This window comes from Nilaparvata lugens, chromosome 7 (assembly GCF_014356525.2).
Source record: "Nilaparvata lugens isolate BPH chromosome 7, ASM1435652v1, whole genome shotgun sequence".
Taxonomy (NCBI): domain Eukaryota; kingdom Metazoa; phylum Arthropoda; class Insecta; order Hemiptera; family Delphacidae; genus Nilaparvata; species Nilaparvata lugens.
This window is the reverse complement of record NC_052510.1, coordinates 26,552,891-26,577,639: the sequence shown is the minus strand read 5'-3', so window position 1 is coordinate 26,577,639 and position 24,749 is coordinate 26,552,891. Positions and strand designations below refer to the sequence as shown.

General features: G+C 32.5%; 2 protein-coding genes across 3 annotated transcripts in view; both read left to right on the top strand.

Annotated features, from left to right (window-relative positions):
• The window catches only part of LOC111046650 (dual specificity mitogen-activated protein kinase kinase 7), a 41,083-nt gene extending 35,832 nt beyond the window's left edge, over nucleotides 1-5,251 (top strand). For both annotated transcript variants that reach the window (XM_039432406.1, XM_039432405.1), the window contains one exon: nucleotides 1,957-5,251. The gene's annotated coding sequence lies outside the window, so the exon portion shown is untranslated. The remainder of the gene's footprint in view (nucleotides 1-1,956) is intronic.
• A 14,312-nt stretch (nucleotides 5,252-19,563) lies between these two features.
• On the top strand, nucleotides 19,564-24,493 carry LOC111046646 (V-type proton ATPase subunit E). Its single transcript, XM_022332235.2, has 4 exons — nucleotides 19,564-19,958; nucleotides 20,857-21,026; nucleotides 21,410-21,587; nucleotides 24,102-24,493. The coding sequence occupies exons 1-4, from the start codon at nucleotides 19,920-19,922 to the stop codon at nucleotides 24,405-24,407; spliced, it is 693 nt and encodes a 230-aa protein (XP_022187927.1). The 5' UTR covers nucleotides 19,564-19,919; the 3' UTR covers nucleotides 24,408-24,493.
• Nucleotides 24,494-24,749: the final 256 nt, after the last annotated feature.

Here is a 24,749-nt window from a genome sequence, read left to right as displayed (position 1 = left end):
AGCAGGTGTTATAGTAAATTTTTTGTGTAGTTGAGATTTTTCATCAAGATCTTTTTCATTTAATGTTATAGTAAACGCAAATTGGAGAGGCGGGTGATGGTGGCACCATCTCTGAGTGAAATTGGTAAATTTCAAGCTCTAAATTGTATTATTTTATTCTAAATATAGGTGATGTATCAATCATGACAATTTTAAAATCAGGTTTCATTTATGTTTTAGAGAAAAACAAACAATACTCGTCACTTGTCCAATTACAACGGTTCAGTGAAGGCTTGAATAGGTGCTACTCGCTTCTTATTTTTGATAATACAGTATTTTTTTCAGTGACAGCTTCACAGATTCGGAAGGACAATATTCTTGACATATCGTACACACACTCGGATTAACTGTTTAATGCTTTTCAATTTTGTGCATATTCCAATTTTGCAAGTGTAAAGTTTACCAGTTTTTAGTTTTGAAAATTCACTATAAAATGTTGATGTCAATTCCAAATTAGTCAGTTAGAATAAATGTATGACTGAATTAAACAAATCTTCAATTAACATAATTATTTTTAATGAGATGTCAGGTTATGATGACATTAAAAAATGTAAAACAAACACAAAGCAGACGAACTGCTTGAAATTTACAAATTTCACTTATAGATGGAGCCATCATCATCTGCCTCTCCAATTTGGGTTTACTATAGTAGCAGTAATAAATTTTAATTAAAAATACTCGATAAACTATAAATAAGCTAGATTTTCACATTGAATTTATTGGAGGGAAAGAACATGCGTACCCTCAAACTCTCCCGAATTCAGATGAATAACTTTGTTGTCAATAAGGTTTTTTGCTATTTCTGCTCTTATACATTTTTGAATATCGATGGAAAAAATCCATGTTAAAAAATCCACGAGCTTATAGAGCATCGAATTCTCTTCAATTTGATGTATAATTTCACAAGTTTACGCACATCCCCACGACTGTTGCAGCAGCTTCAGTTTTGTGTGTGAGATCTTCAGTATTGCAACAATAGACCAATTGACAAAGGAATTTGGAGAGAATGTTTTGAACACAATTTTTGACTTTGCAGCTTTGTTGGGACCAGTTAGGGGGGAACATTATATCTCAAGTCCCCATCCCTACCAATGGTGCTAGGGGTGGGGACTTTTGATATGTTTACCTCCATTCTACCCTGAACAGAACTGCGGGGTCAAAAATTGTCTTCCAAACTTTTTCCTATATCCTTTTTTGAGCATTCATTGCCTGGACAATACGTGACTTAGTACCATTTGCACAGTGGCAGTTTAAAATACATTTCATTTCAAACTGGATTAAATCCATATCAAGCCTAGCTCATTATAATGTGGCTCATTTCGATTTGAAGCCACCAGTTAATTAAATTCCGTTTAATCTTTGCCTGTGCAAACGGCCCTTTATAGCTACGTAGGCCCTAGGGCGGTAAATAAAACATTTCCAGGTCTGCAGCTGATCTCGTCGCTTATTACCTTCTAGGGTGGCAAAAATGATTTTTTTTTATCTACGGCCATGTTATAATGTAAACATTACAACATCACAATCAATCCCATAACAGGGGTGTTTTCAAAATTGATATTTTAAAAACTATACTGTCGTATAATGAGAACATTATGCAACAACTTGAACATCTTTTCACGGCTTCAGATGCTGGTAGCATCAACTTGGAAACACGGCTTCCGATGCTGGCAGCAGATTTCAGTTTGCCAAGTTTTCACTGAATCAATTATTCAGTTCGACAGGTTTTCAGAATGTCAAAATTTTAGTTTGTCGAGTTTTCAATTCGTCAAGTTTTCATTTCAAATTTACTGTCCACTCTAAGTAGCTTTTCACCTATTGTTATTTCAATCATTTTACCATATAGGCTACTGTACTTGATTGACTTGTTGATTACTGATTCTAATCATAGATTACTGATGATCTACTTCGATTTTGCAGGGACAGGTTCGATCATCCGCGTAATAAGTCTCACCATCCGTCATCCAAAGATGAGGTCAGCTCAAAATATAACCTTTCCGCTATTAAGCTGTGCTTGGACAACTTGAAAGGAAAATCAAATCGCAAGGGAAGTGCAATTAGAGTTCACTAGATGTATCTAGACTATCTTCTCATTTCTACAATAATTTTCTAGCATAACTAGTGCATCAAATGTAATATATCATTTTTGAATGAAATTGAATTTATTGGAAAATTTTGCTAAAAATGTTCAGTTTCATTCAGAAATGATTGGTACTTTAGTAGGCTTTTTCATCCAAGAAAATGCATTTGCATCCTTTTTACAGAAATTTTAGTTAAATGCTCTTCTCTCTACCTTATAATCACGAGGTTACTTGTCTTCTATTGATTTTTAATAAAGAGCGCAAGAAACAAGTCTTAATTAGGGGATTCAAATTGAGTTAATTGTAATTTTATTTTGAAATGACGCATACTGAGATTTTTTGCAATAACATAAAATAACTAGACTTATATTGTGAGGTGGAAATAACTCGTGATGGTTTCCCGGACATTGAAAATTTATTTGATCACATAGAAATGATATAATTTTTCAAACTCATGAGGTTTTTATACAAAAACCAGGAGGCGAATTCCTCTATCACCTATAAATAGGATCATAGAATTATTTCTATATCGCATGTTTTTACGGTACACCGTAGAAGGGTAAAAAGTAAACTATCTTGTTCTTAGTCAGTTCATGATACTCTTGTACTCATATTAGCAACTCGCTGCTCAACCACAGGCATCAGCCCAAGTGAGGATCATCATTAAATTGTTTATGTATATTTTTATACACTCTTCTAAAATCGGATTCTCTCAATTCGAGCGTTGATTCACTTTTTCATCCATCGTTTGTCATCTGTTGCTTTGTCTGTCAATCTCTTTACACTTTTCAAGGTTTGTTTCACTCAAATTGGTCGTTATCACAACCAAAGCAGTACTATTAGCCTTATTAAATATAGCCAAATCCTCATAATATGTTTTCTTTGAGGACACTTTTCTTTGAGTGCACCAGTGCTATCGATATTCAAATATCGTTCTAATAAAGTACTGGTTTAGGGCTACTTCAATGTTTAATTATAGAAAATTTCCCATTATATATATATTTACCGTATATAGAACATGATTAGTTTGGGATGAATTTATCCCAGAAATTCATCGATATTCTGAACATAACTTTCTCCTGATTAACAACACGTTAACAAACTTGGAAATTATAATAAATGTGTGAATAGAGTGACCAGTCTCTTGAATACAGTATTGAGTGCCATTATCGATAATGTTGCACTCAAACCAGTGCAGTGTACTGTTACCTTTTTTCTTCAAAGCAATATTGAATATTAATGGCCGTTCAAGTCCATAATGGTCCATTAATGTTCTCTACGGTAGTGAATCATGGGTGACAACAAAGCCACATGAAAATAGAGTGCATGCAGCCGAGATGAGATTTCTTCGAAGAACCAAGGGGTATGACAGAAGAGATCATTTCAAGAATGAAGATATCAGGATAGATATCATGAATGAAAGAGTTGCGGAGAATTCGCATCAATGGAGATAGCATGTGCAAAGAATGTCAACTGAGATATATAGATCATTAAAAATCTATATATCAGCCAGTAGGCAAAAGAGATATTGGCAGACCACGCAAGCTGTAGCAATAATAGAAAAAGTTTCAAAATTGTAAGTTTATATGAATAATTAGCTAGATGTGAGTTGGAACAGGCTATAGCCTAATCCTTGTGTATAAGAAAAAGGCAATATTGAATGTCTCACAACGATATGTTCAACTATTCCAAAAAATATTTATAACTCATGGCACATGAAGAATGAGCTAATAAACAAAAAGAGATTGGATATAATAACAAATTGATTCTATCAATAGAAAGAGTGATTCAAATCAGGATCTTATTCACTCGCCGAAATGAAAAATAAGAAACAACATTAAATATTAAGAATATAGCAATCAAGTAGCAATAAACTCGACTATTGGAAGATTGAGAGTCAGTTCTAACAATTGTTCAACATTATCACAATCCAATCGTAGAGATATTCAATTGCAACTACATCCTGGCTACTTCATTTGAATGTTATGAAAACTTCAATCATAACTGACTTATTTAAATGTCACACTAACATTATTATCATACATCTATTATAAGAGATGAAACGTCAAAATAGAGGTTATTCAAACACACAACGACATGCTTCATTACATTTGGATGTTATGCTGCTATCAAGAAACCATGTCAAACAATTGAAAAACGCAGCAATGATTCAGATAGTGGTAAACTAGTTAACAACAATGTAACTTCAGTTAATATTGATGTAACTCCAGATAACCGAGAGAACTTCAGGTCAAATGCAACTTCAGATGAACTAGTTCAAGACAGTATAAGATCACATTTTCAAAAACAACACAGTTGATTAACATCAACAGAAAACCTCAACAAATGTATGTGAATTGATAGCAAGTGAATTAAGGGGTTGTGATTTGCGAACCAAATACAAGAAAATCAATAGTTTCTACTCACACTGGAGAAGCTATCATTGTTTATTCTAATCCAATTAGTTGGATGTTTGAATATGCTTCTAAGAAAAGACTGAAATATGCCTGTTTCACTAAAGAAGAACTCGATGCAGGCTTCAAAGTCACTTGTTCATTTGTTGGTATAACGGAAGAGACAATGGGCCAATGTTGTACTTGCATTCAGATCCAAGCTTTGAGGAGTTGTTACCAAACTACGAACAGTCTCAACTCAAATTCAAGTTGTACCAAAATGAAGTTGAATTTCAGGAAACACGCAATTCAAAACTTACTGATAAGTGCGAATACCTCATCTGCAAACGGGCAAATCTACAATCCATCTCTAATGCAACTTGTAAAACCCCACATGTGCTTCCCTAATTCAGATGCAACACCAAATACAATGCTTATTTCGAACAAAAATTATTAATGGAAAAGGAAAAATGTCAACCTCATAATTGAATAAGTGAAGATGGTTATTGAAAAGACTGTGGATGACGTTGTAGCATAGTTTTCACACTTTACTGTTTCAATCAGCCTCATGATCAATCATCGACCGAATTATCTAATAAAATAAATTAACGGAATTAACCCATAAAATGAATGAAAATTTTCCTATATATCAGATCAGAATGTGGAGATCAAAAAATTAAGGAATTGATTTCATCTTACTCACCAACTCCATGCTGTAGTAACGTTTCTGATTTCGACTTATCATCACGATCCTTATTATGCTAGACCTAACGAAGAAATTGAGACATCTTCCACGATTGTTACCCAAAAATGACCACGGAATGACATTTGCGCCCATTGAGAGTCAGTTCTAACAATTGTTCAACATTATCACAATCCAATCGTAGAGATATGAAATCCGATGAAGAAAAATATGAAATTACTCCAAACACAAATCAACCATCAATTTATTAATGTAATATCTACTCACAACTTTCAACCCAACCGTCAAAGGGAGAAGTTACCAAAAACTATTCAACAGTTAAACAATGAACTTATCTACTGATACTTTCAACCCAACCGCCAGAGACGTTACCAAGTATCGGACAGATCAAAAAGGAGTTAATTGTAATCTCCTCTGATGAAGAAACAGATGAATGTGCATCAAACACAATTCAACCGTTACTTTGTGCATCGACACACGGAATCTTCCATCGAACAGTGAAAATGTGAATCGCCGGAAAGCAGAATTCGCGGAGGATAATCTAAGAGACGAAAAGTCAGTGAAAATAATTCGTACATTCTGATTTGTCTAGAAATGAGAGTTCATCAAATGTTTGTTCTCTCACTAGAATGGTAATCCTCACCTTCTCACTCACACCTGAAGGTATTGAACAAATCAGACGAGATGTTCGTCCTGCACCTGGAAGCATGAGGATCAAAATTCTATAACCTGAAGAAATATCACAAGTAAGACAAGAAATTCCAGGCATTTCTTATTTTTATACGTTTAGACCTGATATTATGTCAGGTTCCAAACCAAAAACATCGATGCCACATGCTAGAAAATCTACACTTAATTGATTCCTAGTACCAGTTACTCCAGGCTCAAATTCAAAATCACACTCGAAAGATGACAAAAGTAAAACTTTCTCAAGATGAATCTCGGACATCACAATCGAAATCACTGAAAAATAGATCATGTATATATGATTTTTCTGTTGTATCTTGTAGAAATTCTGCACCGGTCACCAATATATGGATTTTACGGTGAAGATCTTGCAGTGTGGTGACAGGAATCTCCATTCTCAATTTCCGAAATCTGAGCCTTAAGAGTTCTAAGTGATGCTTCAGAAAACGACAGCTCAGGCTCCAAGAAGGCTTCTTTATCTCAATATCCAATGAATTCGACGGTACCAGTACCTACCAATGGAAATAGAATCAACATTTTCTCATTCGCTCAACTAATATAGAAACGTCTTCAAGACGTAACCGACACCTTAGGTCAGATTTCGATTTCGAGATTACACCTGACGATTCAGCCGCTGGTCAACAGATAATGACTGTGACTACATTAAAAAAAACCTAAATTCCTGCAAAGTGTGCTAGCCGATCCAAGTTTGAAGCAGAAAATCGGCGCAATTGAGCAGAAAATCGACGAGAACGAAGGCTGGATGGAGGTCGGTATGAGAGATTTTAAACGACCTAGAGCGCTAAAGTGCGTCTCTTTCTACAGGGACACTAATATAATGCCGTATATGGAGGTTGAACCCTGTACTAACTGTGCCATTTGGTAGAAAAACCATGTCAATTATGAGAAACAAGTTAGCAAGTTTATGAAAACGAACACTTGGTTTGTGGCGAAGAGTGTGGAGTAGGTCTCCTGTAGCCGCAGGACCGAATCAACGTCAATGTCTGAGTGGTGCAAAAGCTCGGCATGAGGGTTCTCCAGGCACTGAACCACAGTGGAGCCCCGCAGTAACTGCAAACAGGTTGACCACGAGTACTACCTTCAAAGCAAGTGGACCTTACTACATTTGCTTTCACTTTGACAATCTCAAGGATGATATGAAAATCACTATATTGGTGACCCCCGACCATCGAAAATGAAAAATAAAGCTGTGTGTTCTCACGATTAATCTCATACCATCACAATCGAAATCACGGAAAAAGAGGTTATGTGTTGATGACTTTTTTGTTTTATCCTCTAGAACTTATGAGGCGGTCACCAATATAGCAATTTTTTGCATATTTTCTATAATACGAAATACATTGGACTAGATGAATGAGTTGACTTTAATAAAATGATAACATATTGAAATGAAATATTGATAAACAACTAATTAACAAACCAATACAAGTGTTGCTACTCATATGATTCACATGGGTGCTAATCCATTCGCTACACCTTCCTTTGTTGATCAATCAATTCTGTATTATAGTTTTTTATTTTGTATGTCTAGTTTTTTGTATGCGTAGTTGTATTTTGGATGTCTCCAGGAAGTGAATTGAACGTTTTTAGTATAGGTTCAACAAAACAAATATCTGATTGAATGTCTTCTCAGCAACGTTAGTGATAAATAGGCTTCTGTTTCTGGTAGATTTTGTTGTGATAGATTATAGGAACGTTGAATATTGGGCATATTACTTTCATGGAGTACAGTTGTTTCCGATTCATCATTCGAAACTCGTTGAAAAGATGGTTGAATGGAAAGCGATGGATGTTGGTTCTCAATCAATGAACCCCAAGGCATGAGCTTGTCCCTTCCCGTCCTTTAAACCCATACATCATCAGCGGCTGCCCTAAGTAGTGGATTACCTAATTGTCCTCTAAATTCTGATTTTGTGTCCTCATTTAGTGAGGACACAATTCTCATTTTAGTGTCCTCTAAATTCTGATTTTGTCTTAATGGTTTTTCTCAACCTCTTGCAAAAGTCATTGATATGATAGTTCCAATGCAGTAAAGAATCCATCGTTATTTCGTTATGACCTTCAAGTGACTGTTTTTATGTAGTGTATGATGTTTTATATTACTGGTCTTTAGATGAATAGATGTGGTGTTCCTTCTTGCAGTGTAGCTGAGGATAAGAAATATTCTCTTACGTGTTATGTTTACAACAACGTATAACGTTCTTTTAGGGATGCACCATTATTTATGGATTGATTAACATCTATCGTATTGAACGTTGCCAATCGATTGCATTGCATCAACCTCTCCCCTCCCCTCTCCCCTCCGCTACACCGACAAATGAACAAGTGACTTTGAAGCCTGCATCGAGTTCTTCTTTAGTGAAAATGCATATTTCAGTCTTTTCTTAGAAGCATATTCAAACATCCAACTAATTGGATTAGAATAAACAATGATAGCTTCTCCAGTGTGAGTAGAAACTATTGATTTTCTTGTATTTGGTTCGCAAATCACAACCCCTTAATTCACTTGCTATCAATTCACATACATTTGTTGAGGTTTTCTGTTGATGTTAATCAACTGTGTTGTTTTTGAAAATGTGATCTTATACTGTCTTGAACTAGTTCATCTGAAGTTGCATTTGACCTGAAGTTCTCTCGGTTATCTGGAGTTACATCAATATTAACTGAAGTTACATTGTTGTTAACTAGTTTACCACTATCTGAATCATTGCTGCGTTTTTCAATTGTTTGACATGGTTTCTTGATAGCAGCATAACATCCAAATGTAATGAAGCATGTCGTTGTGTGTTTGAATAACCTCTATTTTGACGTTTCATCTCTTATAATAGATGTACGATAATAATCTTAAACATTTATATAATTATGACATTTATATAGCCTACAAGTTATGATTGAAGATTTCCACGTCGACTTAAAGTCTTCATAGTTTTCATCAGTCATGTTTCCAGCTTCTATTACAAGTGAAGGCTAATTTAAAATCAATTTCGATTTTCGGTAAACTCTCTGCATTTACTTACCATATCTCTAGTATGATGTAATAAATAGAAAATTTTAGAATCTGGTAGACAGATTTAGCTGAGAACAAGAAATATTGTGTTGGGGATTCGCCAAAGAACCAGAGATACGCCCAAAATCTATGTTTTTCTGCGTTCCAACAGCTTTTTGAAAACTAATTGACAGAAAAAGGGTGAACTTGGTACACAGATTCAATTATTATGTTCTATTTGTGTTAAGAAGCCTTCAAAATAATTCTGAAGGCGTGTCTAATCGGCGTTTTTCTGTGAGTTTTCAGGTTGATTAAGACTGGGACCGTTACATATTTGTAAATCTCTTCATTGTTGTCTACTTAATTCCAAATTCAAAAATATAAAGGTGTGTCTTGGTGTGAAACCTACTTTCTTGAATGATCAATGAATGACCAAAGTCTGGTTGTTATTCTGTTTAATTCAACAAGCTGTGGAATGTTAGATTTTCTCATGAAACGTTTGTAAATAGCTTTGGAATCTTGTTGGAGCTGGCAACAATGTTGTTGGTGTGCATGTGATGTTGGCTCCAGCATCAATTGAAACTTTGGAGATACTGTCGATGAATATTTTTAGTTCTGATATTAACTAATGAACAGGACCAAGCCTCCCATTTGGAATTCTCAAATGAAAAAGAATTTTGGGGATAAGCCTGAGCCCTGAAACGAAAATCCTCGTTGAATAGTTAAAAATGTACAAATCCAGCTTCGATCTCGATCAAATATAGATTGAATATTTTGTTAATTATCATAATACTACACTACATTGTTGAAAAACAAAAATCTGGCTACATTTCGGAGCTAGAAAGGATAGACAAGAATTGCTACACTAATTCTGCCATTATAACTTGGACCTCAGTTTAGTGCAGTGATTTCGGGAGAAAAACACAATGATTGCCTTATTATTTTATCCAACAATGTTATTCACATCAGTGTCATTTTTTGAAACGAATAACGAATAGAGGCATCATTCCGTACAGATTTTCCGATAAAATCTGTTATGTCTAGTACTGAAACACTTCTGTTAAACATTTTTGGTTGAAACGTATTATAAAATAGCTTGTTATTATCAATAACAATTATAAGAATTCAAGATTATATGTTTTATAATCATCTGATATGTGGCAAATTCAATCAAAACACTGTTTCGTGTGAACAGCGCTGACAATAACGAAACATTGTGGGAAATATTGTCAATACCATCTTAGTTGACTCGATTTTACGTGTTTAAATTAAGATACCGCCAATCAAATTACAATAAAATGTAAATGAAACAGCCAATAGGAAAAACTCCTGGTTTTAGTACAAGAAACCTTATAAATTAAAATAACCAATTCATAAAAACAAAATTATGTAATATTTCAATCACGACCTTTCTCCGATGTACGATACATCAGATTGATAGAGAATGATCTTCTATGATGTAGTAAGAAACATGTTCAACAATAAATTGTTTAATTAGGAGATAATTTGAATTTGGGTCTTAAGGTGTATTTTCATTTGTGCGTGAAATTCCACAGTCGACGACAAGCATTGTTGACATTCATATTGTCCAAATTTCAAGTGTGCTAAAACAGCTGATCAAATAACTTTTCATTTTTTACTTTCCTTGACCTATTACCATAGGTAAGGAAAGTATTGCTTTCAAAAAAAAATTAAGGTACCCCAGTTTCTAAATTTCTATACGTTTCAAGGTCCCCTGAGTCCGAAAAAGTGGTTTTTGGGTATTGGTCTGTATGTGTGTGTGTGTGTGTGTATGAGTGTATTTGCGTCTGTGTACACGATATCACATCTCCCAGTTAACGGAATGACTTGAAATTTGGAACGTAAGGTCCTTACACTATAAGTATCCGACACGAACAATTTCAATCAAATGCAATTCAAGATGGCGGCTAAAATGACGAAAATGTTGTCAAAAACAGGGTTTTTCGCGATTTTCTCGAAAACGGCTCCAACGATTTTGATTAAATTCATACCTGAAATAGTCATTGATAAGCTCTATCAACTGCAACAAGTCCTATATCTGTAAAAATTTCAGGAGCTCCGCCCCATCTATTCAAAGCTTGATTTTAGATTCTCAATTATCAGCCTTCATATACAATTTAAACAAAAAAATTTAAGTGGAAAAGATTGAGCATGAAAATCTCTGCAATTAATATTTAGTAACATTTTCACCTAAAATTGAAAATAATCTTGAAATTCGAGAAAATGTGATAATTAAATTGCAAACTGTTGGCAACTGTTGATTCTATTAAAATGATTCACTATGAAGAGATAGCAGACCTCGTGTGACTCCAGCGTTATTGCCCTGTCACCAGCTGGCTCAAATCTTTGAATAGTAGACTTGAGATGCGCAGGAACACTAGCTTCAGGTGATCAATTTTCATAACGGCAAGGAAAGTTGTGTGAGTGTGCCACACCAGATTTTTGTGTTTATTATTCAAGAATCAAAACATTTCGAATAATATCAACATATTGCCATTTAAAGGTATAAAAAAGTATATACTCAACCTCCCCCATAGAACATAATTGAAGCTGATCTTCCAGGTTATTTAGACAAATTGAAATCCACCGAATCTGAAATGCTCACCCTGTCGTGGTCGACATCGGCATTTACGCACAAACGAAAACCCAGCTTAACATCATGAGTGATCATCTGAATTTTGCTCTTTGTCCAACTTTAAAAATCAATCACTTTGATTTACTTTGTGAAAAGTCGAAGAGTGAAAAGATCTTTGTGAAAAGACTGGAAAATCTTTCAATCGCCTCAGACTTTATGATCCATCCTAATCCAATAAGATAATACAAATTGAATAAGCTGAAGTTTGTTCTTGGAAAAATATGATCTGAAAGTTTCAACTGCCATTTCCACCTCATTTTCTTCTTGTTTATATATTAAATTATTTGAATTCAAGCTCAATTCAGGTTAAAAAAGAATAAACCACCAATATACGTTCATTTCAAATTCAAAAACAAGAAAAAAATCTCTTGAATACATCGTCCAAGATAATTATTCAACTCTGATTGATATTAATTGAAAACATTTATGTTATAAGTCAAAGTTGACCACATAAATGAGATTTAGTTCCATTTCGTATGAAAACACAAGTTGAATAAATGTATGTATGTACCCGTATATTACGGCTCTATGTATTTAAATAATATGATGTATATTGAAATTGAACATAGTTATCATTATGTAAATATATTATATAATCATTATAAGTCAAATTATGAATTGTGTGTGATTCGTGTATTTAGGATGTAATTAATTAAATAATAATATTGTTGAAATGTCCTGTGCCTTTGACGATACTGGTTCAATTCATCAATCTAAATCAATTCTGCATCTTGCATCTAATCTACCTAGGTTTGATTTATGCTTACATAAGCACGCTGACACTACAGGGAATTAAAATATTGATACTTATAGTCTCAAAAATATTTACATAGAGAAGTCTTTGTTATAACATAACGGAAATATATGTATTTTTCCAATACCAGAATACTCAAATCAAAATAAACTTATCAATTACGTGGTCTGCATCTACTCATAATATTTATTGTTTATATTCAAGACATTTGTTTAGAAATTGAAAATCATGAACATCCTCGAAATCAGAAATAATTATAATCTATTTGATAATCGTCATTAAGTATATAAGTTTATGAAACTGTTGGTGCAATTTGCTTATTGATGTTTTTTAATTGAGAATAGCTGAGCGTTTTTATTTTTTAAATAATCGATAATAAATTGTTTTTAAATATAGTGTGATTAGACTTGTACTAAATAATGGTTTCATACAGATGTATAAATATTAGACTCTACTACTGTATTAGCCAGTACACATTTCAACAATGTTGTTTTTACTCTGAACTTGTGTATAATTTATTAACACTGAACATTTGTGGATAATCGTCTATTGAACAATATTTTCTGTTGTAAATAATTCGTATAAAAGTGAAACTAGAAGTGCTGTCGTCACTCTGGCATGCTGCTGCTGGTCAGTTGCAATGTAAATAGCATGCTTAGTTAATTTTTAATTTGAATTTAGGATGAATAGAATAATTCAATTTTATTTGAATCTTAATTCAAATTATGTAAAAAAACACTGATTGAAGCACAGACTGTTAATTATAAATAAATAATAGTCGATTCAATGTACTGCCTAGTCATGTATGTTAAATTTTATGATTTGTTTAAATGCTGAGTGAATACTCTATTAAAAATAAATATGATTGTACTTTTGTTTTTCAATTATCGACTTTATTATGAAAATAAGTAATTGTTTTTCTATATTAGGATATTGAGATTGTCTAGAATGCTATTTATAAATTATGTATAGACTTGATTAAATACTACTGAATATTAATTTATCGATACTACTAAACCATAGTCTCATATTTAAGAAAAAATATTTGGATGTAAGTATTTGATATTTCTCCCAAAATTATTATTATAATTATAAGAAGATACAATGATTTACATGTTTTTGTGCCATCAATGTTAATTTGTTTATCAAATTGTATGCAATTTATCTGAGAGCTAGAAAAATTATTGATATCTTCAAATTCAATTTATTTATTTGCATTTTCATTCTTTTGTATTTTTTTAAATTAATTAATGTATTTATTCACCTGAGAATTTATTGTCAGCATACACAATTCAATATCAACATATTCAATTATACAAATCTCAAATTCAAAAATACATAGTAAGACACTAAATTTTAGTAAATCTACAAGTTCTTGAATTGAATCAATTTGTATCTTACTTAGTGCCCTGTGTCTAGATAGGTTGGAATTACTGACTGTTGAAAATGTCGACTGTTGAAATAATATGTGAAGAACTCGAATCCAAGCTGAGTCGGTAACAAAATTCAACCAATTACAAAAATATTAATATTGGCAATGTTCTCCATTCTCAGTGGTCGCCACCCGACTAGAACTGTTGCTGGTCTATTCAACTCTTGACATCATTACTGATTTCAAAAAGGTATAACTGAATTTGATTTATTGATTGCTTCAATCCAAAATCTTTACTGATTCATATTTTTGTTACATTCATTTAGAGCGAACAAATAATTACAACTTTAGAAGTTAGTCATTTAAATTACTACATTTCGCATTGCACAAGAATACAAAAATGTCATGTTCCCCTGAACCACTAATTAATTCCCTTAAATATTAATATATCTGCTAATAAATATTCTTTCCGTTATAACAAATAATATTGATGGTCTCAGAAACGTGATTGCGTCTTCCATAAAAATTTAAAAAAATTATCACTACTTATTCGAAAATTTGAATGCTTTCTGTTTCTAGTATCTTGCGGTGTTGTAAAGAGAAGTACTTTTAGAATCTATTCTCGTATATTTGAATTATTGTTCAAATGTTCATTTCCCAACAATTGCAATACTTGCATAATGCTTCTAATGTCTGTTTATCAGATTCTGTATAAAATGAGAGATTATTTTTTCGAATATAGTTTGGTCAAATTTTTGAGAAACTTGTAGCTAATTTCAACAACCTTTGTTCAGCGGTTTTATCCAGCTGTTTATATTATCTTTGTTTCAACCTAGTATACCGTATACTGTCGATTCGTTTTAAATACATAAATGGTATGTATTAGATTACTGAAAGTTTGAACCCTCTAGTATTGTATGAACTTTCCTATTCATATTTTATATGATGTCTAAAGCTTCTCACCATAATTACTGTTGAAGGATGTGCTGATTATTTTGTATTTCTCTCTATTAATTCAACACAAAATACTGTGTACAACACAGTATTATACAACACAAATTACTGTTGAAGGATGAGCTGATTATTTTGTATTTCTCTCTATTAATTCAACACCTTGATTCATATATTCATATGAAATACCATTTCATACCATTTATATTCGAATAAAATGTTACAAGAATGAGATGAAATTTATGAGACTCATAAATTCTGAGAGGTTATATTTAAACTCAAGCTATTATTTAATTGTTTTTGAGGATTGTTATTATTTTCTCAACTTGACACAACTTCTATTAACAACTTGATAAAAAATCTTGTATTGAAAATGTCCATTCGATTCAAAGTGTAGGCCTATTGTTATAAAATATGCACAAGAAAGATGTTCTTGACTTGAAAGATCTTCACTTGTGCCATTTTGAGACTTTTGATCAAAAATAACTTGAATTTTATCAGCCAAGTGTTATGTTATTTGCTCAATAAGTAAGCAGTATGTAAACTGCTCTTCTGGAACCCTGATTAAATAATGACTACGTTTTTTAACAATTCTGCAATCCTATAAATATTTCGCCTTTCTAGTAAATGTTCTAATCAATTATTTACAAAGATTGTCTAATTCATTGAGTAAACTATTAAATCAGATGAAATATTTTATTATTAGAATTCTTCAAAATTTTGCTATGAAAAATATAAGAGAAATGCATTCCCTCTATCTTAAAAGAAGGAATTCGCTTCTGATGTGTATTAATGTCAATGTTTTCTCAAGTTTTAGCAGTCGTAAGAAACGTTCCATTATTTCTTTATAACTTGTCCAAACTATTGCAAAAATGCTTGTGCAATCGTGAACACATAAACATATATTTTCTTTAAGAACCACTTTTATCAATCAACAAAACTAAAAACCTGTTCAAAGTTAAACAGAAATCATTTTTTGCAACGCTCAGATATAGGAGAAATGTTTTTTTTTTCTGAAAATCAATAGATTTTAAATGTTATTTATTATATTACGTAAATTTATTGTCAAGCACTTTCAATTCATTCCTCACTTTCGACCTTTACAAGGTTCCATTATAGAATTAAAAGTGAATATTCTTTTTCACTTAGATTAACAATTTATTCTATACAGTACATTTAGATGTATACAAACTCTTGTTTAATTGAATATGTTTTCTTTCAGAATCTTATCTTGTATCTCTTATTGTGTAAATCTGATGTGCATTGTATCATTATAATGTGAACAATATACTGTCTAGTCCATCCTAAAATAATGTATATTATACTCACACCAATAAATCACTGTCTTCGTACGAAAGTGGTTGAAAGCTATAAGTTCGTGTAGTCATTGTTTTTTGATGATTTAAGTTTGATTACTTTGGAAATAAAAGTACTGCTCACATTTCGATTAATCTAAAAAATGATTTATCTTTAAAACCTCTGTCACTCTCTTTTTCAGATTAGAAAAAAATAAATGATATTATCTCTATTGGCTACCAAGTCTTGGGTAGGGTTCAAGATCCAAAAAAAAAATTTTGCTTTAAAATACCGTTTCAACTCCACATTTTTGTTCATCCTCAGAGATGAAATAAATTCGAAAAATTGCTATTTTTTCTCCATCGATTTTTTTCCAATTCTTATTGGAATTGGAAATTATGATGAATGAGAAGACTGTAATCAATAAATGTGCAATAAAAATAGCTCAAGGAAACAAAATCAAAGAAGAAATGTCTAGAAAATATTATAACTTGATGTTTTGTTACGCTAGTATTAAAAGTTGGCCGAAAGCAGTCAGAGTCAGGGCATCAATTCAATCCCATGAAATCAATTTAAGATCAAACAAATTATGCATTAGGCTAGGCACACACCAGTTATACAATACATGATCAGACACAATACTTTACAGTCATAGTTTCTTATGAAGACATGTCTAATTGCCATGACTAATCAGTGTGTGTTGCGTTATAAGCAACTATATGTAAAGTATTGTGTCTGATCATGTCTTTTCTTGTCTTGACTAACTTGTGTGTGCCTAGCTTTATTTTTTAAAGCACATCATATCTACAGTTTTCAACGGATTTTCTTGAAAAAAAAAAATATTGGATAAAGTACTAATCCAATACTTTGTCGAGAAGTCTATTTCGAGACTTTGAAGTGGCGTAGAGAGAAAGTTATTTTATTTCTCACAAAATGATTATTTATTTGCACAAATGCTAACATGGAAACCTGAAAATTGGTAATTGTGGTGCCCACACGCAATTTGAGGAATTTTCACCAGTTTCATGCCTATACATGGCCACTTCAAAGATGTATTACAATCGGCAACCGATTGGCCTGTGGCCAGTACAAATGATTTCTTTGAAGCTTCCAATTTATTCAGAAAAATAATTAAATCACTGCAGGAAGACAGACTGGCAAACGTTTATTAATTGATACTGATGAAAATTATAAATCCGTAATAATAATTAATTATTACTATTATTGACTGTTGCAATATACAAATGCTTGAGGCTTCCTATTGCACATAAAAATAGCCTAAGCATAGGCTACTCAAGCAGACACTTGGCGCCATGTGGTGGAACGGGTTGGCTGTAAGGGGAGATGTAGAGGCCAACTATCATTATTATTGTTATTCAATGTTGCAGGCAAATGAGCTCTCACATTTAAAATAATACTTCCTAAATATTTTTGAAAATGTGTAAACTTGGTGAAGTTTATCTAATTATTGATTCATTTTTTAAAGTAAAAAGCAATTGTCCTAATTTTTTTAGGATTAGAATTGGATATGAATCTCTGTCCATGAATAAGAACAAGATCAAGCAGACATTAAGGCTTAGTCCAGTCACTATATAAATTATATTGGTGCATGCAATTTATATTGTAGTTCTGATTTTTTAATATATTATTTGGGTTCATAAGAGAAGTCCAGAACCAATTTCTTCATGCAAAATTTCCTTGTGCTAGATACGGAGTGGCCCAAAAACCTCGTATTTTCAGCTCATTTTCCAGTTTTCAGCTATTTCTGCCAAATCTCGTAATCGGACAGAAAACTTTCTCCCGTCTTTTTTTTAGATTACAAAATTATAAATGAAATAAGATCATTCGGAACTCTCTATCTCCAATGTATACTGAGTTATGATTTTTCAAAAATGAGTGAAATTTGAAGAAAAAATCAATTTTGATAAGTTTTAATTTTTGATCAAAAATATCTTCCGATTGTTACCATTTAGATGTATAATTCAAAATCCCTCTGGGCGTATTTTTGTCCTCTACAATGTGAGATCAGGTAGAGCGCTCTATCTCATATAGATTTCCAGGTAAACCTGACAACAATGCTCCTTGTATTGTGAAAAACACCTAATTTTCAGCTTCAACCATCATCACCAACTACATTGTCCTCACATTGATATTTCGCACAATGACATATTAAGTTCATGAGGTAATGTTCTATAAGAATCACCCGTTAGATGCACTTCATTTCAGTATTTCGTAGTGGAGAGGCGCGCTTAAGGACACCTCAAGGATCAATTTTCAAACACTTATAACTTTTGACACAATGCTCAGATTTCATCGTACTACACTTCATTCTTCTCGGCTCGCCAAGGCGGTTCAAAATCATGCATCATAAGTCAAATTCGATCAAAAAATGGCCAGTATTGGAATATGAACTTAAGTACACTTAACAATAAGTTTTTCATTTATCGACCGAATTCGACTTATGATGCATGATTTTGAACCGCCTTGCCAAGCCGAGAAGAAAGAATTGTAGTACGATGAAATCTGAGCATTGTGTCAGAAGTTTGAAATTTTGATCCATGAGGTGTCCTTAAGCGCGCCTCTCCACTAGGAAATACTAAAATGAAGTGCATCTAACGGGTGATTCTTATACGAAAATACGAGGTTTTTGATCCACTCTGTATCCAGCACAAGGAAATTTTGCATGAAGAAATTGGTTCTGGACTTCTCTTATGTACCCAAATAATATATTAAAAAATCAGAACTACAATATAAATTGCAAGCACACCCCCTTTTTTATGTATTTATTCTCTGGACTAGCTGTGCAAAAGCTAGAAATTTAATAAACTTTCTACTGGTGATATTTTTCAAAGTTTTGCGATTTGTATAATAAAGCTATCAAAATGAAAAAGTTTTCTCACGAATACATTATATTTCTTCCGATCATTACTTTTTGAGATATGCGCGTCTAAAGTTTAAATTTCTGGGACAGAACATTTCAAATTCGGTAAGAGATGAATCCATGAGATTTAAAGGATAGATTCTTCATGGTATTGTTGATCTAGTATAACAAAATTTTTCTGAAGATATCAATTTTTGAGAAAGTTATTCAATTTACTAAGAATGATATAAAATAACTTTTTGTGATTTATTTTTGGTAAATTGAATAACTTTCTCAAAAATCTATATTTCTATTTTGTTTTACTATATCAAAAATACCATGAATAATTTATCCTCTAGATCTCATGGATTTATCTCTTACCGAATCAATTTTTGAAATGTTCTGTCCTAAAAATTTTAAACTTTAGGCGCTCATATCTCAAAAAGTTATGATCGGAAAAAAATGTTTTCCTGAGAATTTTTTTCATTTTGATAGCTTTATGTATTATACAAATCAAAAAACTTTGAAAAATATCACCAGTAGAAAGTTTAGCCTTTGCACAGCTTTTAAAGACGTTGAATCTTTGTTGAACACTAGGGCCCGGTTGCACAAAATCCGGTTGAATTTCAATTCCGGTTGATCGTGATTAAGTTAACGAGAACCAATCAGAGAAGGCTTTCTCAAAAAAAGCCGCTCAGATTTTAATCGTAATTAACTTTACGAGAACCAATCAGAAAAGCCTCTCACGGTTCTCGTAAAATTAATCACAATTTAATTTTAACTTGTTCTTGTGCAAACGACACTAGGTGTATTGAATTATTGTAGATTTGGTTTTATTAATCTACATTACTTTTATACTTGTTTGCATCAATCCTTTTTCAAAATTAGTTCAGCTGATTCAAAGTGTGTTTACTCAACTCTTATAACCTTAGTAGTGGTAAAAACAATTCTTGTGTTCTAATGTATTTGTGGGTAATATAAAATGATGCATTTTCCAATATTAGTGTATGTTTCTGTAGGTAGTTGACCTTTAATTGCCAAGGATTTTCTCTCCTAAAAAATATAAGTCCCATATGATTGTAGCGGACAAACTCTACAAAGCACAATCAGTTTGTCACAAGCAATGGCATCAAAGAAAGATCAATCAATACATGATATCAAGGTAACTTAATTAAAGTATTCCTTTCTTGTATCAATAATTGTCTGATATTGTAGTAACATATACTACGGTATATCATTAATAATCATAACGAATTGTTTTTTTTTAATATATCGACATTCTTGATACATATTGCTTTGTTAATACTCTGTCAATGATTAATTTTTTATTCATATTATGGTATTTTAATAGTTAAATTCTAGGGAGATAAGTATTATAATTCTTATATTATAAAACTAACAATTTGACTCATTGTCTAGCTTCATATTCCTCTTCAACTGCCTATCAATTTCATTTTATTACGTTAAAAAATTACCTAAAATTAATAGACAGTCACTAAGTTATAATGCATTGGTACTTGCAATCTATATTGTAGCTCTGATTTTCTAATATATTGTTTGAATACATAAGAGAACTTCAAACCCAATTTTTTTATGAAAAATTTGCTTGTGCTAGATAAAGGGTAGCAATTGGATGATATATTGTTCATCAAAAACTGAAATTCATCAGAATTGATTTTTTCTTTAAATTTTACTCATTTTTGAAAAATTGTAACTTAATACTCATTGAAGATAGAGAGTTCCGAATGATCTTAGTTAATTCATAATTTCATAAACAGTAGAAGAAATTGCAAAAGCAAATTTTTCTGTTCGATTACTGAATTTGGCGGAAATAGCTGGAAAATAAACAAAGAATACGAGGTTTTGTGCTACCCTATACTACATCTAGAACAAGCAAATTTTGCTTGAAAACTTTGGTTCTGGGCGTCTCTTATTGTATCCAAGCAATAGCCTATATTGAGAAATCAAAGGTACAATATAGATTGCAAGCACACCCTCTTTATCATGTTTATATTGACTGGACGATGAACACAAGGTAAGATTGAACAATTGTATTGCAGAGTATGGTTGAATACATAGAGCAGGATGGATGGGAAAAGGTCGAGGAAATTGAGGTGAAGTCACAGGAGGAATTTGAAATAGAAAAAACAAAAATCAGAGATACGGAAATTATCAAACTAGAGCATTTTTATAATCGCCAGGAGGAAAAGTTAACAAGAACTTTAAAAGCGTAAGTTTTACAACGATTGTTGAGATTTTTCATTTTCCATTCAATTGCTGTTCAAGTATTCTAATGCTACTTAATGATAATACTCAAATGAATAAAAATACTTCAAGGACGGTACCAAGTGCTATAAAACATTACCATATTAATAATTAATACCATATTCTACTGAAGTAAAATAACTGTACGGTACCGTATCCAAAATTAATATATCGAATTTATTAAACATGAGGAATCAATACTGTTTAATATTATGCATCATTAGTTGGTGATTTATGTGATGGCAGTTCTCATTTGCAATTATCAGTACAGTCGGTACCGTACTCATGCTTTTGTAAGTCCTCAAAGATTTAAAAATAGTATTATTTTGGTTATTCTCCCTCTTCTAGGGAGAGTTCAAGATCGAAGTTAAGGTCAAAAATTGGATATTTGGAAGCTCAAAAAAATATTATCCTTGAGATTATAAACAAAGCTCGTCACACGATTGAAGATTGTTCCAATAAAGAATCTCAAAGGCATCGGTATAAAAAAATAATGGAAGAATTACTTCTCAGAAGTGCTCTCACGGTAAGACAGTTTTTCATAAACCGGTAGTCATAGCTTATTTTTTGTCAAGGAATAAATAGTCTTCTATTTATTCTTCTAATAGTCTTCACTCTATACACAGAATAATACTCCTATAATAATTATGATGTGCCATAATTTATCCATCCATTTATCAATACAATAATTAATTAGAAATCATATCTACATATGACCGAGGAGAGAGCAATAGGCCTAGCCCAAAACTGCTCTACTCCCAGCTTTTACTACATACTTAATTTATTATAAGTCCAGTCAACGAAAGATTATAGAAGTGAAGTCGTCACTCCTACCCCCCTGTGCTAAGGGGATGATGGTGGTTTTAAATTACTAAATTTCGTTTTTTTTTATATCTCGAACAATATGCGTGTCTCGGGGATTTCTCCAAATACAAAATTAAAGTTAACAAATTAGCCTACAAGTTTTATCTTTAACATTTTTCAATATACACTCAACACCATCACGGCTGAAAAAATTTAGGGAGATGCGTAAAATAATGAAATTATACACGAAATTGAAGAGAATAATATGATACTCTACTAGCTCATGATTGGTACGGATTTTTTCAATCAATATTTAATAAGTTGAAAGGCCGAAAATAAGAAAAAATCTGAGTCAGAATGTTTTTTCTTCAAAATGATAATCCTTTGAGAGCTCATACCTAGAAAACTATGAGAAATATAGAAAAATGTTACAGATGAAACTTATAGGCCAATTTGTAAACATAAATTTCCGATAGACGCATATTGTTCGAGATTTATAAGCAAGAAACTAAAATATTGAACTTTCAAACCCCCCCCCCCAACCCCTTAGCACAGGAGTGAGGACTGTTGATATGTTTACCCCCTTACTATCCTTGAAAGAGCTGCGCGGTCAAAAATTGTGTTCCAACTTCTCCCTCTATACCTTCTCTTGAGCATTCGTTGCCAGGACTGAATGATTATTAGGAAAATTGATGAGAATGATGACTCACCATCAGGCACAAAAACACAAAATTAAATATTTTATGAATCCAAGGCTCAATTCATACATAAGTGACGCGGACGTGGCACAAGCTTTTGTCACTTCCACACCACTCCTAACACAATTATATACGGTCCAATCTAAACAGAAGAGACGTGGTTTGCATTTGACCTTATTTTTATATAGAGAGTGACATAAGTCGGTGCCACCTCCATACCATACACCACTTCTAGACTAGACTATTTAAATCTTATTCTCTGAATTTAATATTGACTTAGCCTACCAACCGCAATTAAATTAATGGAATTTTTATGTTGTAATAGCTGAAGGAGGCGTAGTAATTTGTATATTCTGTTTTTTGTAGAATTGTCGAAACAAAAGTTTCATGCACATCTATCTCACTATCCATGATGAACTGCAAGCTATTAATTCGTTTTCACTTATTTTGATGACACTACAGTCTAATTTTTAAATAATAGTTATTAAAAACAAGTACTCACGTGTGGAGTGCTTTCGGATTTTTAAAATGTGTTCAAAATGATTTTTAGAAATTCCCAAAGCGCTCCACTTTGCACATGAGTACTAGTTTTTTAATAACTATTATTTAAAAATTAGACTGTAGTGTGGTAAAATAGTTCAAAACAAAAGCTGTTTCATCATTCCCAGATTTTTACTCATTGATTATAAATGACACCTCTGATATCAATATTGATGTTTCCAACTCCTGAATGAAATGATATTCTCTTAAATCATTTCTAACATATATGGTAGGCCTACTCATTTATTTCTTCAGACGCATTATTCTCTACTATACACATCATTAGTGTTATGATGTATTGATACTCTCTAAAATAATTTTATAAATTGACTATGTAATGTAGCAGGTTATTTGCCATACATTTTAACAATCTGAGAGACCTTATTGTTTAAAAATAGTTTTGGCGACGGTGGAAATTCGTGACAAATGAAATTGGACTGGAAAAATGTGTGTCTCATGGCAGTTGGTTACGAGGACGGGACCTGCAACTATCTACAACAGATGAACGAGTCCGGTTCTACCCTCTACCGTACCTCCGTAAACAAAGTCATATAGTGCATTCTGGTGACTTCAGCACAGGTAGGACTCCAACACCAATAACAATTTGTTGATTTCAGCTGATCTATATCAGCTAGTGTTTTTATTGGTGTAGGAGCCCTACTTGTGCTGCACTATGGCTTTGTTTACGGAGGTGGTGTTCTACCCAGCTGTATTCGAGACACCATTTTTCAGGACAGTGCATTCGATTAGTATTTTCTTATTTGAATTTAATTCCAATCTCTTCAATTTCTAATTCACTTAATGGATTTATTAGTGCACCAAATCATTTCTGTTTTGTCCATTTCGACCGTCGTCGATACTTCTATTTCTTAAAACAATTTGGTCTCTCGGATTGTGGAAATTTATGGCAAATAATTGGCTACATTACAACTAGGCCTCATTCTAAAAGTATATAATTATTTCAATTTTGATAATGTTATACGTTCTCCATGTCTCAGATGATGGAGTCTGATATAAAAGTGAAAGTTCGCAAGAAGGATCATTCACTGTTGCACAGCATCATCGAGAGTACTTCGAATGAATTCAAGAGAATAACTGGCAACAAAATCTCAATGAAAATCGACGACACGCATTTGCCAGATTCATCTGCTGGTGGTATTATTTTGAGTAACCTCCACGAGCGAGTTTTCATCGATAATACTCTGGCTACGAGGCTGGAAATTGTTATTGGTAATATGAATTCTCCGTTTATGCCAATGTTCAAACACTTGCTGTTTGATGAAGAAGAAGAAAAGAAAAGATAGATTCAATTCTTTAGATTATTACACGTGTTTCTTAAAATTCATTGTTAGATTTTAATTTTATTGAACAAAATTTTCAGAATCTGTCATTTGACTTGATTATTGCTCATAAATGTTTAGAAATGACGATTATGCTTGATGGCATCGCTGATCGGTTCAATTCAGAATAGAGCACAAGCTGGCCACTCACCGCCCGCTTCAAAATATCTCACCGCTGCCAATCAAAGACATGCCTCTTCATCTGGTATTTGACATGAAGACATTCTAGCAATCCATTATGTTTAGAAGAATATTAAACTACCTAGGTACCAATCATTCAAGGACCAAAAAAAAAAAAAAAATGGT